At 34.6% G+C, this 18889-nt stretch overlaps 3 protein-coding genes across 4 annotated transcripts; all 3 read right to left on the bottom strand.

Moving 5' to 3' along the window:
- Positions 1-5743: 5743 nt before the first annotated feature.
- On the bottom strand, positions 5744-7625 carry pkdc (protein kinase-like domain containing). Its single transcript, XM_039650763.2, has 2 exons — positions 7194-7625; positions 5744-6865 (listed from the first exon to the last, which is right to left on the bottom strand). The coding sequence occupies exon 2, from the start codon at positions 6862-6864 to the stop codon at positions 5899-5901; it is 966 nt and encodes a 321-aa protein (XP_039506697.2). The 5' UTR covers position 6865; positions 7194-7625; the 3' UTR covers positions 5744-5898.
- A 2052-nt stretch (positions 7626-9677) lies between these two features.
- Positions 9678-12579, bottom strand: LOC120462217 (uncharacterized). 2 transcript variants are annotated; one of them, XM_039650773.2, is made up of 6 exons: positions 12542-12579; positions 12226-12302; positions 11342-11639; positions 11081-11235; positions 10328-10610; positions 9678-10095 (listed from the first exon to the last, which is right to left on the bottom strand). In XM_039650773.2, exons 2-6 carry the CDS (start codon positions 12296-12298, stop codon positions 9945-9947), a joined length of 960 nt encoding a protein of 319 aa, XP_039506707.2. In that variant the 5' UTR covers positions 12299-12302; positions 12542-12579; the 3' UTR covers positions 9678-9944. The 2 variants fall into 2 exon arrangements, with proteins under 2 accessions (XP_039506707.2, XP_088974044.1); XM_089117918.1 differs by lacking the exon at positions 12542-12579 and having other exon boundaries at positions 12226-12322.
- A 2924-nt stretch (positions 12580-15503) lies between these two features.
- On the bottom strand, positions 15504-18487 carry LOC120462214 (uncharacterized). The gene is made up of 6 exons (XM_039650769.2): positions 18309-18487; positions 17989-18065; positions 17149-17440; positions 16870-17024; positions 16440-16722; positions 15504-16199 (listed from the first exon to the last, which is right to left on the bottom strand). Exons 1-6 carry the CDS (start codon positions 18485-18487, stop codon positions 16049-16051), a joined length of 1137 nt encoding a protein of 378 aa, XP_039506703.2. The 3' UTR covers positions 15504-16048.
- Positions 18488-18889: the final 402 nt, after the last annotated feature.

Raw genomic sequence — 18889 nt, 5'->3', positions numbered from 1 at the left:
CGGGCAGTCAGTAGCTGCAACGCAATTACCTCACTGCACCACACACTGCGCTCAAACCACTGAGATAGCCAGCTGCAAAATCATTTCATAGTATTTACTAGTCTGAAATAGTCCTCAAAAGTGTGCAAACATAAAAAAGTAAAGAAAGAAAGAAAAAAGTGTATAAAAGTTTTTTGAAGGAAGAAGTCATCTTTTATGTGCACCAAGGCTGCATTTATTTGCAGCTTGGTGCACATATTTATTTGGAAAATTTATTTGGAAATCATTATCCTTTTTTTTCAGGATTCCTAGATACAAAGAAAGTTCGATATTTTTTTGTTACAATGTAAGTGTATTTACTGTCACTTTTGAATTATTAAGAGAGAAAGAGAGAATTGTGTGTATGTATATATATCATTGTTTTTTCTATTTTAATATGCTTTAAAATATTATTTATTTCTGTGATGCAAAGCTGAATTTTCATCTGCATCATTACTCCAGACTTTGGTGTCACATAAAATAAAAAATGTAAAAAATAAAAATAAATAATAATTATATATATACATATACATATATATATATATATATATGTGTGTGTGTGTGTGTGTGTGTATGTATTATATATATATATATATATATATGTATATATATTTATGTTATTTATGTATATATGTGTATATATAAATATATATATATATATATATATATATATATATATACATATATATATGTATATAAATATGTATATGTATATATATATATATATATATGTGTATTAGGGGTGGCACGGTTCACGAAACCCACGGTTCGGTTTGTATCACGGTTTTAGGGTCACGGTTTTCGGTTCTGTACGGTTCTTGTTATTTTTTCTTTTAATCTTAACACTCCAGAAATGTACTTCAGCAAGTGATATATAGCTTAATTATCCACACTTTAGGATACAGTATTACAAATTATATTCATGCAATCATGCACAAACTGGATTTGACTCTTTGACTTTAAGCACATTTTGGGACTATCTCAGAGGAAAGCTAGGTGAGATTTAGATACAGCAAGAGAGAAGAAATTGACATGCTTTTTGTTTATTTGGCAAAAAAAGGAGAATGTGTATCACTATCTCTACAAGAACTTGTGCATTTTTATCACATAAATCTTATTTACACAAAGAAATTAACTTTCATGTATCAACTGCTAACTTTTGTAGCTCTTACCAAAATTCTATCTTTTAAAAGAAAAAGAGAGGAACTCTTAAAACACTGTCTTTTAAATGGCATTGCCTATAGATAATTAAGCTATAGCAATAGCAATGCCATAAACATAAAGTGAAATTTAAGTTCAACCTTAACACAAAAACAGTATCAACAATGCTTCTATTCCCAAAATGTGAGGGTACTTTTTTCCACTTAAAATTAAAGTGCAGGATTTGGAAACATATGACTGAAGCTCTTATCTAAACATAAAGTGCCACTGTAGCGTTATATTAAAATATCATAACATGAAATCCAAAATGTTCCCACACACCGGACTTATACCATAGACTCATACGACGCTGGCGCATCCTCCAACTCCCTCATCTCTCCCACTTGCCATTTCTCCGCGTGCCGTCCGTGACCGCGCTCCATACTTCACTTTTACTGGCTTGTTTACTAACTTGAACCGGCGCTGCACAGAGCGATCGGTAATGACATCAAATACCGCGAAAGTGATGAATGCATACAGAGCCGACTCGCGCTAGTTTGATGTTATTCACCGATCGCTCTGTGCAGCGCCGGTCCAAGTCGAACAAGTTTATGTCGCGCGAAAAGAAAACACACGTCACATACGGGCACGAGGTTACATTGCGCATGCGTCGAACCGTGAGACGCACACACGCACCGAACCGAGACAAGCGAACCGAACGGTTCGGGTGTTTTTTCATGTACCGTGCCACCCCTAATGTGTATATATGTGTATGTATATATATATATGTATATGTGTGTATATATATGTATATATATGTATATAAATATGTATATGTGTATATATATATATATATATATATATATGTGTGTATATATGTATATGTGTATATATATGTATATGTATATATGTATATATATGGTGGTGGAACAGGAGATTCGCATCGTGGATGTGCAGCCGACAAATCTGCAATAACTGTGTGATGCTATCATGACCATGTGGACCACAATCTCCAGTTTCCAGAACCTCGTTGAATTTATGTCACAAAGTATTAAGGCAAAACGCAGTCTAAACTTGTACTAGCAAGGTGTGCCTAATAAAGTGGCCAGGACTATATCATTCACAAAATTGAATTGGTGTTATTTCATAGTTTTTATTACTCGAATTTGATTGAACTCATGCATTAGATTGTTTTGACACTCGCATATATACTTACAAACTTGAGAGATTGAGGGAGAGAGAAATAGAGCTCAATGCCAATGTTCACTGTCCCATGATTTTACTGGCACGCCTTTAGCCCATCTGTGAGATATTTGAGTTTTGGGGAACATTAAGGGCACAGAAAACCCTTTACATAAACAATGATCCCTGATTCACACTTCAGCCAGCCAGGCCGTTCAGACATGCGGTCAGTGGGTGGCTTGAATTTCCTTTCGATACTACATTTTACGAACTCAAATGTGGTGTTATCAACTCTTCAGGGCAACAAATGCAGAATGTTAGTGCAGAACTCAAACAGGACAAAAAAATGTGAACAGACATCCTCCCACCCAACATGCGTTAAATGATGACGCAGCTGCATCTGCTTGTTGGCTTTCATGATGGGCCAAGTGTCCTGGCAAGCCGAGCGCCTGGACAGGAGGTGTCATCGGCTAACAGCAGAACCTACGCTCTCACCCTCCGAATGGGCCAGATCTCAGCTATGTTTGCTGAAAAAACAAATTCCCTCAGTGTGGCCACAAGCTGTGCTAACACCACAGACATTTTCAGTGGCACCCCTAACCATAACTTTGGAGATGGGCACCGAGTCTGGTTATTGTATTTAGGTTATGTCTAGCTCCAGTGATTCACTCAGAGGCCATGAAAGGCCACGGTGAGATCAGAACAACGGCAGAAAACAATTCATCGCTTGGCACCGGCATTGTACGGACACCGTTTCTAGATGATGGATGTTGCTGGACTGTCTGTACCAGCTCATGCATTATTATGGGATTAGACTAGGCTGAAACTCATCATCATCGTCGTCTAACGTAACGTGAGATAAAAAGCTAACAACTCAAGCCAAGATTTTGTCATAAAAAATATAGGCTAAATAGTTAAACATTGCTATTTGCATTGACTGTCAACAGGAAATTTATTTATTATGAATTAATGATTCATTAATAATTTTCACAATAATAATTTGTTATTAATTCTATGCATATATACACGTTGTAGGGTAAGTCTCCCCCACCTTGTTTTTTTATGACCATGGATGACACAAAATCTCATCTCAGCACTTTTGATGAACGGCTGTGCTATTTTTGATTTTGTCGTTTCATCTGAATATCAACTTTTGTGAGATTTAGTCAGGCGAAACAGTTTTGATGTTAATTGTAATTTTTAATTTTAAATCTAATTTTGTCTCCGTTATGTTGAATATACAGTATATATATTTTCTGTCTATCTGTTGTGTATTTGTTGAGTAAAACTTAAAGTTTTTTTTTTTTTTTTTTTTTTTGAAGAAAAATTAGACCAGAATAATCCCCCCAGAATTGGCTCAGAAGGGAAGACCCATAGTGGCATGTTGTTACTTGTGTTATCATTATTATTTTATTAATAATAATTCAGTTTAAAATTAATGGGATTAGATAAACAGAGTTATTATTCAGTATTTCCATTAATCACATTTTAGCCATCTTCGCTTTTTATTAAAATCTATAGGTTATTTGAGTGAAATTAAATTTGCATATGTAAATATTTATGCCTACATAAGTTACAGAATATTTGTAACTTTCAAATGAATCTCTTACTTTGATTCTGCTTTCATTGGTTATTCGTTTAATCAACTAAATTGTCAAAATTAAATTCTAAATATAATAGTTGATTTAGTATTGTATATTAACAACACTTTAAAAATATATAAATGAAAAATTATATCAAAAGTAATTTTTACATTCTGTAAAAATGTACCTCTTTAAATAATTTTACATTTTGTTTTAAACACCAAACTAGCAAATGTTTCTATTAATTTCCTATAATAACACATTGATTGATGCGTCATCATCCAGCACATGCTAAACATGTTTTCCAGTGAAAGTAAGCTTTTTCTGATCCCAAGGCCTAAGTCAAAAGGAAGTGAAACATTTGTGATGTCACCGAGTCCAGCCATAATTCTCAGCATGTTCCAAACTAAACCGATTCCTGTTGCTTTAGTTCCATCAGCTTCTTGCCCACTTCAAGAACTTTTATTCAACTTAGTGTGGAGCCATAAAAAGGTTACACTGTGAACTCGCATACATTTTTTTCACAAAACAATTGTACGCTTAAAAATTGATGACTTTTATTGCTAGCCTAAATAAAATATTAAACAAATGTAAACAAATGACTCTACACATTTAGAACTAAACACAGCCTACCTACTATTCTAATCCATTTTTACAAATGCAATTACTGCAGCCAAACTATAAATGAATGTCTAAAGACTCTACTGCCCTGTTCCACATGCAAGGCTGGCCTATATATAGCCTATCTGTTGTTTGATTATTCAAATCCCAGCTTATTTTTGTAAAATGACTTGCGCTATGTTCTTCTAAATAAAGGTTTGGTTATGCAATGCAACAGCATTCATGCGTTAGAAATGTGAGGGGTTTTAATTGTCCCATACGTTTTGGTGCCTCTGTATCGATTTTCTGTATCACAGCGACATCAAGCGGTTGATTTCAAGAACTAATGACTCTTATGAGCCGGTTCCTATGGCCGGTTCTTTTTAGAAATTCAAAAACAGGCAAAGCGACAGGAAACTTTCTATCTATCGATCTATTTTCTAATCTATTTGATCAATTTTAATTTTATTCTGATATCTCCATACTGTTGAAGTCAATTAATTTAACAAGAATATTTCCGAAAAATAGCTATATTTTTCAAAATAGGCTACTAAAAGATTTGTAAGTGTCAATGAACTGTAGGCTAATGAATGAACGTTAGATTCCTTATGATTCCCTGGGCCACGGTTTTCACACGAATTAAATTAAATGAATAAATGAACGAATGAATGAAAAGACGAAGGCCTATAAATAGCCTAGATCAATCAATTAAATGCAGCCAAACATTGTAAATATTTACTGGATTATAACGTTAAAAATGATAAACAGGGAATTTATGGCATTTTGCACATTGTTAAGTTTCTATCAATCAAAATTAGTAAATCATACTATCTGAAATCATACTACTACATTTTGTATAAAGAAACATTCCAATGACGCCTTTAGAATTTTAATCTAAAATATTTCTATGAAAAATGAGTGTGTGGCGTTAACTCAACATTAAAAATTAAATGTTAAATACAAAATTTTAATACAGAATACAACAAATTCTGGATGAACTGTTTTAATTTCCTCCTAACTTATATGCACTTTGTTTAAATATAAATATAAAATAGTAAGACCTAAAATAATTATACTGCATTGAAAAAGGTTCTTAAAGATGCCTTTTAAACTTAAACTTCAAGATGCCTTTTAAAATTAAATCTAATTATAAAATATGTCTATGAAAGCTAAGTGTGTAGAAATGCTTTAATGTTAAAAATGAGTATACAATACAAATATTTAATCGAAATAAGTATTTTTTAATCTCATTACATTCAGAATAAAGACAGTTCTGAAATAATCAGCATCTTGCGGTTCAGCCCTAATGAGGACCTGTACACTCCAGTGTAATCTTAGAATAAAATTAGATCTTTCCTCCTCCGTTTCAAATTGATTAAGATTGCTTCAGTTTGTTCAAAACCTCCTGAGTGAGTCTTTTGCTATATTTATTAATCTTGTGATGTCCTGGCATCCATCCAAGGAGAAAGCGATGAAAGTCTGTCCAAGCGAAAGCGAACATGCTTCGCCATTCTTTCTCCAGCTCTTGAAAGTTCGTCTTCACGTCCAAGGATTTCCGTAGCTCTGAAAAATAGTGATCCAGAAGACCAGGCACTCTCTTTTCACACTCTCTCTCATCCATGCAGCTGCCCAACAAGTAAATGACATCCTTCATCCCACACCCTCCACCAACATACTGAAAATCAACAGCTGCAACCTGTAAACCGTCCTTGGAGAAGCAGAAATTTGCTAGTTTCGCATCACCGTGTAGAATCGTCTTGAAGCGGCAGTTGTTGAGGATGCGGTCTATCTCTGCAGCAGCTGCTTTGAGTTTTTGATCTGACATGGCTTCTAGCTCCTCTGGTCTTGTTTCTAAATGCCAATATGTGCCTACAGGCCAAAGTCCTTCAGGGGCGACATCAAGGAAAAGGGCATGGAAGCTGGCAATCCAGCTGAGGCAGGCCTTTGTTTCAGCATCATTAACATAGGTTTTTCTCACAGGGAATCCTGCAACATCAAGGTCCTCTAAAACAATCAACTGTTCATCACCAAATGACTTGGCAGCAAGACAAATAGGAACTCTGCAGTGTTCATTGGTGGTGTAGTTCTGGTACCAATAACTTTCCACTTGATAGGACCGCACTTTGCGCTGGTGAGATATGTCTGTGTTCCAGCCACCTGGATGTTTCTGGTTTTGAGGAAACATCACATGTTTGACAACCACAGAGGGACGGTCACATCCCTCCAAGTGGACTCTTAATATTTCACCGTAACCGCTCCACAAAGTCTGAATCTTTGCTCCAATCTGAAGAGACTTTGCTCCACATGCTTTCAAAACGAGATGTTCGTGTTCCTGCTTCATTCTAGAGATACAAATTAGCAGAAAAGTTGCTTGTATTAATGTTTTATCATCAGCAATAGTGTCAAGTGAGCAGTGAAAAGGTATTTATGCTAGACTAGTAATGGAATAAAAACAGACATTAACATTTAGTCGCATGCACATTCTATCACGTACTTTACTTTAGATTTTGGGCTGAAATGGACAACAGGAATACTTTAGAGATAACGATATCTTATTTACAGCTCAGTGAAAGCAAATAATTAAACGTCCTGTCAAGTCTCAAACAGCAAGGGAGGAATCTAATAATTAGCAAGCTGTTGACTTTACGATACACATTTGTGTACATTTACCTTCTGTATCTTGAAGCGACACCATAAAGAAGAGTGAGACGTGATCGGCAGAGGACGATGAAAATCTACGTTGAACTTCCGGCTTTCGAGACAATGCATTCTGGGAAATGTAGTCTTTGTATGAATGAACTGAATCTCGCTATTATTATTTCTCAGAAAAGATAATTGGATACCACGGGGGCGGCTTCTGCTAAGTGTGGTGGATAGTTATTGAAGGGAGGACCAATATATGTCTAAGTCTACTATAATCATATTAAGTCCCTGACCCTGAGTGGCAGTGATGAGTAGCAAACGTCCTTGATGCTTCTGATTAACTTCCACACGGCATGTTACGATCTACAATGACCTGAAATGCTGGGAATCCTCTAAAATCTGAGTAAGAAAACCATAATTGTTTTGAGAAAATCCGATTATTAATGAAGCTAAATAACATAATAATATAATGGCTTTGTAGAGTTAATTTGATTAGCTCAAGGATATGATTAGCTCTCTTTGTATTTTTCTGTTTGGAGCGTTTGGAGAGTCTAGTGAAATCCTTCTTTTACTGTCTATGGTGAAATCGAATGAAGCTAGCAGACAGAGAGAGTAGTCTATATCCATATCCAGTTTCAGTTCATCAAGAATAGCACATTTCATCAGGTGTGATCGACTATTTCAGTGGTTAAGCTGTTGCCATCATTTTTATTGAGCTCCATTAATCATTTCTTGGGCTTGATTGGTTATTGTTCATCTTTTTCTTCAGGTCAGGTCACCCCTCCACTAGGTGTCAGTCTGGGCTTTAGTATTTTTGTTCAGTGAGATAATTGGGTTGTTTACACCCTTCTTTACACCCATATGTGTATATTGTACAATTACATTTCATAGGCTACACTTCAAAGTATTTCTTTGGAAAACGTTTATTTGATTTTCTTTGACATATTTTTGTGTGTTATACTTTTATAGTATAAATTGTATATTTTATTTCCCCTTTAACAGTTATAATTGTCATGGTTGTGCTGTAGACTGAAGACGAGGAAACATAATTTCAATGCCCCTGGTTTATTACCATACTCAGGATACAGGGAAATGCAGGAACTCAGGAAAAACATAATTGAGGACGATCAACAAACACTAACAGGACTAAACCAAAATCACAAAGACGGGGGAAACAAGGTCACAAAACAACTCAAACACACTGACACGTGACAATAATACAGCGCACACACATACACACTCACACATACATTCATAAAATACTTTATGATAAAATAATTAATATTGAGATTTATTATTCTTATTTGACATACTTTCACATTTTGCAAGATCCTAGATATTAGCCTTAACAAAATAATCATTTATTTCTAGGGCTGGGTAAAAATATCGATTCATCAATGCATTGCAATTTTTTGCTTCTCAATTCAATATCGATTCATCACATCCTATGAATCGATTCAGCCATCCAGGCCAGTGGCGGCGCTGTGGGCTACACTCTAGTGAGAGCGCTCAGCATTGTACAAGTCGCGCTTTAGCCCTTAGCAAAACAGCACGATGACGGACAGCAGCTGCACTCCGTTCATACCTGATTCAAGACATTAAAAGCCGACGTTTGGGCTCATTTTGGATTCCACTGTAAGCCGGGAACTATGGAAGCTTGTTTCCGCCACAGAATGGAAAATAAAAAAGGTAATTGCGACTTTTTCTCTCACAATTCTGACTTTTTTTTTTCTCACAATTGGGAGTTTACCTCTCGCAATTCTGACTTTATTTCTCAGAATTGCAAGATATAAAGTCAGAATTGCGAGATATAAAGTCACAATTGCGTGATATAAAGTCGCAATTGGGTGTTCTAAAGTCAGAAATGCATGATATAAAGTCAGAATTGCGTGATATAAAGTCAGAAATGCATGATATAAAGTCTATGAGATATATAAACTTCTGAGAGGGAAAAAGGTTAGTATTTTTCCCCCCTTAGAATTGGCCTGATAAATCGCAATTGCTGTTAACTGTGATCAGCTATTAAGTGTTATTGTTTACAAAATTATAATTAGAATATAATATTGCACTTTTTTGAGTATGCACATTTTGTGCTTCTGTTTACATTTCTTGTATAACTTGAATGTATAGGAAGAAAAAAATATCTACTACTTAGTAATTTCTACTACTTAGTTACTTGCACTTTAGAGGTGTTGTTAAAGCACTGTACAGTGCTTGTCACAGTTGTGTTTGAATTCAACACATACAATATTGTACATTTTTATTCTGCTGAATAAACCATGACAGGAAACAAACATGCTGGGATCAATTTGTTCTTAAACATTGGTAAAACTGCGCACATTACTTAAAAATATACTTAGGCACTTAATAACTTGTGTATACTTATTATTGAATCGATATCGAAGCTAATAAGTCAATATTGAATCGAATCGAAATCGAATCGAATCGAAGCCTCAAGAATTGAAATCGAATCAAATTGTGAAATACCTAACAATACCCAGCCCTATTTATTTCTCATCATGCGATTCTGGTCCATATCGTTTATTGTCAAGTTTTGTTTGATTAAAAATCACCTACATCTTGTTTTTTTTTTGCATTTTATATATGCTGACTATTAATTGCAAGAACAAACATTACAATAAAAGCTATGAAAAAAAATACTAAGGATTAAGATAATTTATATTCTCTTAGTTTTCCGAGTTCTGTTTGGTTACTGAAAAGTACTCCAGACACAATTAGTATTAAAACTTTGATTCATTAACTTTTACAAGATTCATTTCAATCCAGTGGTGATCCGAACACTTCAACCTCACACAGTATAAGACATTCTGTCCGTCCTGGAATAACAACATTAATGTAACGTCCTTCCATCCCGTCACAGTCAAAAGAGGTGGAAAACCCAGGAGGAATGGAAGAGATCGTAGCACACCTGAAGAAAGAGAGAGTTAAGCATCTTGAGAAACTCTGAACCACCATTTATATTCAAAGCAAACATTTATTCATCAAGTCAAACTAGTTAAATGCAAATGAACAGAATAAACAAAAAATCTCAAAACCCAAATCACATTTTACCAATTTGTAGCCAAGCTATGTGTCACATTGCAAACGGCAGCAAATTCTAAGAACGTCTCCATAAAGCCATATTAATATGAATTCATTACCTGGGATTATTATTGCCATTGTTATCCAGACTGTTTCCAATTCTGATTTCTGCCCCATTTAGTCTTGTAGGAACAGCGTCTAATGTGTTTGTAATAACCACTGAAAACACTTTGTGTCTTTTCAGTAAGTTCAGTCTCCACCAGGGATTGACCTCTGCTGCAGTGTGGGTACAAGATCCACGCCCGAAAACACCATCTCTGTTCCCATCAATGGCATTGGATGGAAAGCCATGTGAGTGGAGGGAACTCTGTGTAGCTACTCCTCCTAAAGCCATGTTTTCACCTACAACAACAGTTGAGTTTCACATGAATTCATAGTTTTGAGTAAATTACATCGTTAACACTTTACTGTATTCATTATTTAACTACATTAGTTAACATTAACTACGAATGAACAATACTTCTTCAGCATTTGTTAATCTTTGTTAATGTTAATTTTAACATTTACTAATACTTTATTGACATCTTGTTAACATTAGTTAATGCACTGTGAACTAACATGAACAAACAATGAACAGCTGGAATTGTATTAACTAACGTTAACAAAGATTAACAAAAACAGTAACAAATGTATTGCTCATGGTTAGTTCATGTTAATGCACTAATGTTTAATAAATGAACCTTATTGTAAAGTGTTCCCATTACTTCTCTCACAGTCTATAAATGGAATGTCTACAACATTGCTAAATCTGAAATATCTGTTTATTTTTATTAGTGCCAAACTGATCAAATCCTGATCATAAATGTTCTCACCATCAGGAGCTGGATAACCGTAAACCTCAACCTCACAGAGAGTAAGAATCCGATTATGACCAGGTATTTCCACATTGATGTAACGGCCTTGAATGCCTTTTTCCCATTTGAAAGTGAGGGATCTCCCTCCTGGAATGGATGAAATCTTTCCAGCCCTGTATAAAAATTGCAGCATAAGGATAATTTTTGAGTTCATGTACAGTATGTATAACCTCATCACATTGTTCTTTAAGAGAATCTTCTCTTGAAAGGCTTTCTTACAATGGATTGCTGTTGCCGTTGTTTAGCAGAGAGTTTCCGATCCGTATCTCGGCTCCATCAAGCCTTTCAGGAAGGTAGTCTTTTCTGTTTGTGATAGTTATGGAGGTCACTACGTACTTGTCTAGTAAATCTAACCTCCACCATGGGTCATCTTGGGTATGAGTATGAGAACAGGATCCATGTTCATAAATTGAGTCACGATTTCCATCAATAGCATTACTGGCGTGGCCAAATGATGCCCAAGGATTCCCATTCAGTTGCGACTGTGTGGCCTTGCCAAATAAAGCCAGATTTTTAGCTGAAATTGATAAAGCATATAGTCAAAATGTGTTATACACACAAGTAAATGAATAAATCAAAATAATAATAATAATAAAAAACAACATTTTACCATATAATATTTAAGTTTTGACTTCAGTGATTATTTCTCAGGTTTATTTATTTTTTTGACAGACAGTACATTTCTGTATAAATGTATCTACCTAGTACCTACTCAGTACAAAAAGTAATTGTGCACTTCCATCTTTATTGCCAAGGAGAAAAATCTGTCCTTTTGAGACATTAGCCAATCTTGAGTATTTTTTTCAATATAAAATGATATCTAAAAACATCTTTCACAAAAGCATTTTCAGCAAAATGTAAACAATTATAAATTCATAAAACAACAATAAACACTTCCTAAAAAAGTCAAAAAGGGAACATGCAAAAATATCAAAACCATAGTTTTGTCCATAGGACTTTTGAAAAATTGTTTAAAAGTAAAGCATATGTGAAAACTTGCCCTGATAAAAATATGACATGTTCAGTGATCAGCAACCAGTGTTAATAATGTATTGTGAGTTTGTCTGTATAATTGAAACTATTTGTGTAATTTTGAACTGTACCTTTAGCTGTTGTTGTGTCTGTGAAATAAGGCATCACAAAGATCCAAAGTAGAAAAAACATGTGCATTTCCATTATCCTACACATGGGAAGGAACATAAAATAATAACAAAACTGACAAGTGTTACTAATATTGTTTATGTTTATAATCGGATTTTCTGTAAGAGTTTGTTTTAATATTTAACAGAATGTAATTGGACTTTCTTATAATTAAAGTTGATAGACAATTAAGTAAATTATGTCATTCAAATGATATCATGCACATGAAAACATAATCTGACATTCATTTTGATTCTTTTAAATAAGCAAGTCACTCACCTGTATTTTATAATGTACAAAAAAAGGTTTTCAAATAGACAAGACCTTTAAATCGCAGAAACATCAATGGACCAGCTATAAACACAAGACAACTTTTAAACGCCTGGATGTTTTTATCTAAACAGGTCATCTGAGATAAATGTGCTTTACCAGAATTTTGATTTATTTGATTGTAAAATATTTTATGGTTTGTTTGTTAAGCTTGAAGTAACTTTACAGAAGAAGATTATGTTGTTCAACTCATTTTTGGCCTTATCCAATAATTTAAGTTATAAAGGTGCTGTGGTTTTATTCCCAGTGCATAAATTCACCACCTTTCCCTTCCACACAGGATATGCATGTACTGAACTTCTGTACTAACTTCTGTCTATCACACTCTGAGTCTCGATTTGATCAATTTATTACATGTGACCTTTAAGCAATGAAAAACAGAGCAAACCAACCGATTCTTTAACCTGTCAAAATGCCAAATTTCAAACAATGTTGAAACCATAATGTGATCCAGTTTTATATATGCACTTATGATTGTGTTTAAAGTCCTGCAGTGTTATCTCTATTTTGTGCTCAACGTTATTGTTTTATTAAAAGTCGCCATCATAAAGAAACGTGTCTTCTGTGCTATCACAGGTCTTAGTTTTGCCTAAAGACTCCTTAGTTAAACTTTTATATATTTCTCCTGCAAAGTGGAAAATTATTTATTCTAATATTTTGGGGATTTTTTAAATGCCATATTTTTATACTTAAAATGTTTGTTCAAAATAGAGCAAAACACAGTGTGTGCAAGGTGTGTCAAATTTATATTGTTTGACTCTCCCACATATTAGGCTGGAATAACAGGACAAAAACACAAGTAATTCATTAGAAATCATCTATTAGATTTGACCTAATGTTTCTTAAAGTATAAAATAAAAAAAAACTAGCTATAATAATTTATTTTCTCCCAATAACCTTAAGCAATGAATGCATCGCTGTTTTTGCTGGGGTGTTCCCAGTGTTTTTAATCCTGTAACTTTTGATTTAGATTTTTCCATAAAAGCATAATTTTAATTTTACATAGATATTTGCAAGACACTACAGACTTAACAAAACAAAAGGATCATTCATTTTACAACATACAATTTTCACAGCTGCATTTCATTACAAAACAAATTGTCCATATTGTCCATTTCCCGCAGTGTCCCTGATCAATAGTTTAACTGAGGACGAAATCTTAACAGAGCAGCCATCAAGTGTTAGACGGTGTTTTAGGCTGTTACGTGTGCAATTTTTTTGTCCAGAAATTAGAATCTCTGTTTTTTCTGAATTTAGCAGGAAATTACTAGTCATCCATTTTTTTTAAGATCAGCTATGCAGTCCGTTAATTTTGTGAATTGGTAAATTTCGTTAGGTTTTGAAGAAATATACAGCTAAGTATCATCAGCATAACAGTGAAAGCTAATCCATGTTTCCTAATGATATCTCCCAAGGCATGTACAGAGTGAACAGCAGCGGTCCTAGTACTGAGCCTTGTGGTACGCCAGACTGAACTTGTGATCAATAAGACATCTCTTCATTTATTTACTGCTACAAACTAATAACAGTCAGATAAGTATGATTTAAACCATGCTAATAATGCAAACATAGTTTTCTAGTGTATTTAAAAGAATGTTGTGTCAAACACAGCACTAAGATCAAGTAACACTAATACCATTGCCATTGTTGTCCAGACTGTTTCCAATTCTGATTTCTGCCCCATTTAGTCTTGTAGGAGCACTGTCTAATGTGTTTGTAATAACCACTGAAAACACTTTGTGTCTTTTCAGTAAGTTCAGTCTCCACCAGGGATTGACCTCTGCTGAAGTGTGGGTACAAGATCCACGCCGAAAACACAATTTCTGTTCTCATCAATGGCATTGGATGCAAAGCCATATGAGTGGAGTGAACTTGGTGTAGCTACTGCTCCTAAAGCCATGTTTTCACCTACAACAACAGTTGAGTTTCACATGAATTTATAGTTTTGAATAAATTACTAAATTGAATATATGTCTACAACATTGCTAAATCTGAAATAACTGCTTATTTTTATTGGTGCCAAACTGATCAAATCCTGATCACAAATGTACTGAGCATCTGGAGCTGAATAATCGTAAACCTCAACCTCGCAGAGAGTAAGAAGCCGATTACGACCAGGTATTTCGACCACGGATCTCCCTCCAGGAATGGATGAAATCTGTCCCTGTATAAAAATGGCAGCATATAAAGTGAGATCTTTTGCTAAATTTGAATCAGAAAGTAAGCTTCATATCTGACACAAAAGTGTATAGCTAATGAAAGCTGTATAATTTCTATCGTTATTGCCAAGGAGAATAAAGTCCTTTTGGGATGATACATTTTTACTGCTCTGAGACAAGGTTGAGGATCAAAGTCAGCTTTATAGAAAGGGTAATCCACAATCGTAGTCGCAAACAGGCAATAATCATAAACACCAATCAGTCCAAACAATAACAGGGTCATAGGCAAAACACAGAGGAAATCTAGAATAAGCTAAGGGAAAACACAAGAGAGACCAGACAAAATAACAATTAAACCAGTTATTGTGACAAAGGAATCGATAAAACTGGAACTTGCAGAGATAGCAAGCAATTGAAACACGGTAATGGGTTGCTGTTGTTATTTTTAATTGTAGATTTTTATTTTATTTTATGGAAATCTCAAGCATTTTGCAGGGACTGCTATACAACAACACGTTTTGCAGGCCTTACTGAACCATGTACATCACCATTAAATGGGTCATTAAAAAAACACGTATTAACTTATCTGTATTAAAACTCAACAGTCCAATTATCTATATAAAACTATCGTCAATATGGTGTTGTATTGTCATGTCAATTGATAGATAGAGTCAGAAGCTGACAGAACATGGAGAATTTAAAAAATATATATTTTTTATTATGCTTATAAACAAATAAAGATGACAATCAGAGAGTTGGGAAAATACGTGTTTCTTTTAATGACACATTTAATGGTGATGTACATGCTTACACTGCCATCCAGAGGCACAACAAAATAACTACAACTTAGTCAAAAATGAGTTGACTGAAAACAACCACGACGCTTCTGGTTACGTTCTACATGATTAATTTTTTTTTTTTGATCTACGTTAATCTAGAGTGCTGGGAATCTTTTTGAAAACATCATTATTTGGAGTTTACTGTAAATAAAATATAATATATTGGCTCTGACACTACAGACTTCATAACAAAATTATCATTCATTTTACAATAGCCTACACAATTTTCACAGCTGCATTACATTACAAAAAAGTCTCCATATTGTCCATTTCCCGCAGTGTCCTTTGATCAAAAGTCACACAAATCTGTCTAATACTTTCTGCAGCGTGCAGTGCATTAAAGTACAGAGGCTTAAAATAATACATGCCCTGTTTTGAAAACTGTGCTATAAAACTTAAAGTAAAACTCTCCAGCCACCAATATTTTGTTTTTATACGTCCTATTGTTTAAGCTCTTCTCAATCCAGTGGTGATCCGTACACTTCAACCTCACACAGTGTAAGATATTCTTTCCGTCCTGGAATAACAACATTAATGTAACGTCCTTCCATCCCGTCACAGTCAAAAGAGGTGGAAAACCCAGCAGGAATGGAAGAGATCGTAGCACACCTGAAGAAAGAGAGAGTTAAGCATCTTGAGAAACTCTGAATCACCAGTTATATTAAAAGCAAAACACATTTATGCATCAAGTCAAACTAGTTAAATGCAAATGAACAGAACAAACAAAAAAATCTCAAAACCCAAATCACATTTTACCAATTTGTTGTCAATTTATAGTATGTGTCACATTGCAAACGACAGTAATTCTGAGAACGTCTCCAAAATGGCATATTAAGATGAGTCCATTACCTGGGATTATCATTGCCATTGTTGTCCAGACTGTTTCCAATTCTGATTTCTGCCCCATTTAGTCTTGAAGGAGCACTGTCTAATGTGTTTGTAATAACCACTGAAAACACTTTGTGTCTTTTCAGTAAGTTCAGTCTCCACCAGGGATTGACCTCTTCTGAAGTGTGGGTACAAGATGCATGACTGTAAACACCATCTCTGTTCCCATCAATGGCATTGGATGCAAAGCCATATGAGTAGAGGGAACTCTGTGTAGCTACTCCTCCTAAAGCCACGTTTTCACCTACAACCACAGATGAGTTTCACATGAATTCATAGTTTTGAATAAATTACTAAATGGAATACATGTTTACAACATTGCTTAATCTGAAATATCTGCTTATTTTTATTAGTGCCAAACTGATCAAATCCTGATCATAAATGTTCTCACCATCAGGAGCTGGATAACCGTAAACCTCAACCTCACAGAGAGTAAGAAGCCGATTACGACCAGGTATTTCCACATTGATGTAACGGCCTGGAATGCCTTTTTCCCATTTGAAAGTGAGGGATTTCCCACCTGGAATGGATGAAATCTTTTCAGCCCTGTATAAAAATGGCAGCATATAGATCATTTTTGAGTTCATGTACAGTATGTATAACCTCATCACATTGTTCTTGAATCACAAGATTCTTGTTGAGAGAATCTTCTCTTGAAAGGCTTTCTTACAATGGATTGCCGTTGTTTAGCAGAGAGTTTCCGATCCGTATCTCGGCTCCATCAAGCCTTTCAGGACAGCAGTCTTTTCTGTTCGTGATAGTTATGGAGGTCACTACGTACTTGTCTAGTAAATCTAACCTCCACCATGGGTCATCTTGGGTAGTAGTAGCAGTACAGGATCCATGTTCATAAATTGAGTCACGATTTCCATCAATAGCATTACTGGCGTGGCCAAATGCTGCCGAAGGATTCCCAACCAGGTGCGACTGTGTGGCCTTGCCAAATAAAGCCAGATTTGTAGCTGAAATTGATAAAGCATAGTCAAAATGTGTTATACACACACAAGTAAATAGATAAATAAAAATAATAATAATAAAAAAAACAACATTTTACCATATAATATTTAACTTTTGACTTCAGTGATTATTTCTCAGGTTTATGTATTTATTTTTTGACAGTACATTTCTGCATAGATGTATCTACTCAGTCTATATCTATAAAGTAATTGTGCACTTCCACCTTTATTGCCAAGGAGAAAAATCTGTCATTTTGAGACATTAGCCACAATCTTGAGTATTTTTTTCAATATAAAATGATATCTAAAAACATCTTTCACATTAACAATTATAATTTCATAAAACAACAATAAACACTTCCTAAAAAAGTAAAAAAAAAAAAAAGTTTTGTCCAGAAGACATTTAATGAATTGTTTAAAAATTAAAACATAAATCATAGATGAAAACTTGCCCTGATAAAATATGACATGTTCAGTGATCAGCAACCAGTGTTTATAATGTATTGTGAGTGTGTCTGTATTATTGAAACTATTTGTGTAATTTTGAACTGTACCTTTAGCTGTTGTTGTGTCTGTGAAATAAGGCATCACAAAAATCCAAAGTAGGAAAAACATGTGCATTTCCATTATCCTACACATGGGGAGGAACATAAAATAATGACAAAACTGACAAGTGTTACTAATATTGTTTATGTTACTTTATAATCGGATTTTCTGTGAGAGTTTGTTTTAATATTTAACAGAATGTAATTGGACTTTTTTATCATTTAATTTGACAGGCAATTAAGTAAATTATGTCATTCAAATGATAGCATGCACATAAAAACATAATCTGACATTCATTTTGATTCTTTTAAATAAGCAAGTCACTCACCTGTATTTTATAATGTACAAAAAAGGTTTTGTTGTGGAAGTTTTGTACCTAGATCTTAAATAACAATTAAAGAACAAATGAAGATGTCGAAAGTCACAAGTATACGTATTTATTTCTTGCAAGAAAGGCAGTTCACACACAGCCACAGTCTGATATGAGAAGGGCGAAGATCTTCTCATTTTACAGACCTTATATACAAAAAAGGTCACCCTCCAAGATGTACCCCCTCCTCTTCTTATCTTGGGCTCCTGCACGCACACATGGTTTCAGTTCCCCTAACCAAACATGTCTTGCGCGTAGTCTTGTGCTTAATCTCTATTTTTTGTTAAGAAAAGCAGAACGTTCTTTTCTTTTGCTATATGACCTCTTTGCAATTTCCCTGACACATCTAGGCTACTTTTGAAAGGACACATTTATCTAAAACAATAACACACATTTGTATGTGTCACGGTGGGTAATGGGGAATGGATCAGAGGACTCAGGTGCGGAGTGAAATGAGGAGTATTTAAGACAAAAACATAAAATAAACAAACCAACAAAGGAACAGCAAGGTTTCAGTAACTAAATCCAAAACAGAGAAG

The sequence above is a fragment of the Pimephales promelas genome, chromosome 12 (genome assembly GCF_988280905.1).
Source record: "Pimephales promelas chromosome 12, fPimPro1.hap1.1, whole genome shotgun sequence".
NCBI classification, from domain to species: domain Eukaryota; kingdom Metazoa; phylum Chordata; class Actinopteri; order Cypriniformes; family Leuciscidae; genus Pimephales; species Pimephales promelas.
Note: the sequence above shows the minus strand (reverse complement) of the source record. Positions and strands in the feature narration are given on the sequence as shown.

Coding starts and splice junctions, on each gene's coding strand:
- pkdc (XM_039650763.2), bottom strand. CDS start 6,864: ATGAAGCAGGAACACGAACATCTCGTTTTGAAAGCATGTGGAGCAAAG.
- LOC120462217 (XM_089117918.1), bottom strand. CDS start 12,322: ATGTTCCTTCCCATGTGTAGGATAATGGAAATGCACATGTTTTTTCTA. Junction 11,640..12,225: donor AGACACAACAACAGCTAAAG/GTACAGTTCAAA, acceptor TATCAATTTCAG/CTAAAAATCTGGCTTTATTT. Junction 10,611..11,080: donor CGGTTATCCAGCTCCTGATG/GTGAGAACATTT, acceptor CTGTTGTTGTAG/GTGAAAACATGGCTTTAGGA.
- LOC120462214 (XM_039650769.2), bottom strand. CDS start 18,487: ATGAGAAGATCTTCGCCCTTCTCATATCAGACTGTGGCTGTGTGTGAA. Junction 18,066..18,308: donor TTGTACATTATAAAATACAG/GTGAGTGACTTG, acceptor CCCCATGTGTAG/GATAATGGAAATGCACATGT. Junction 16,200..16,439: donor AATGGCAATGATAATCCCAG/GTAATGGACTCA, acceptor CTCTTTCTTCAG/GTGTGCTACGATCTCTTCCA.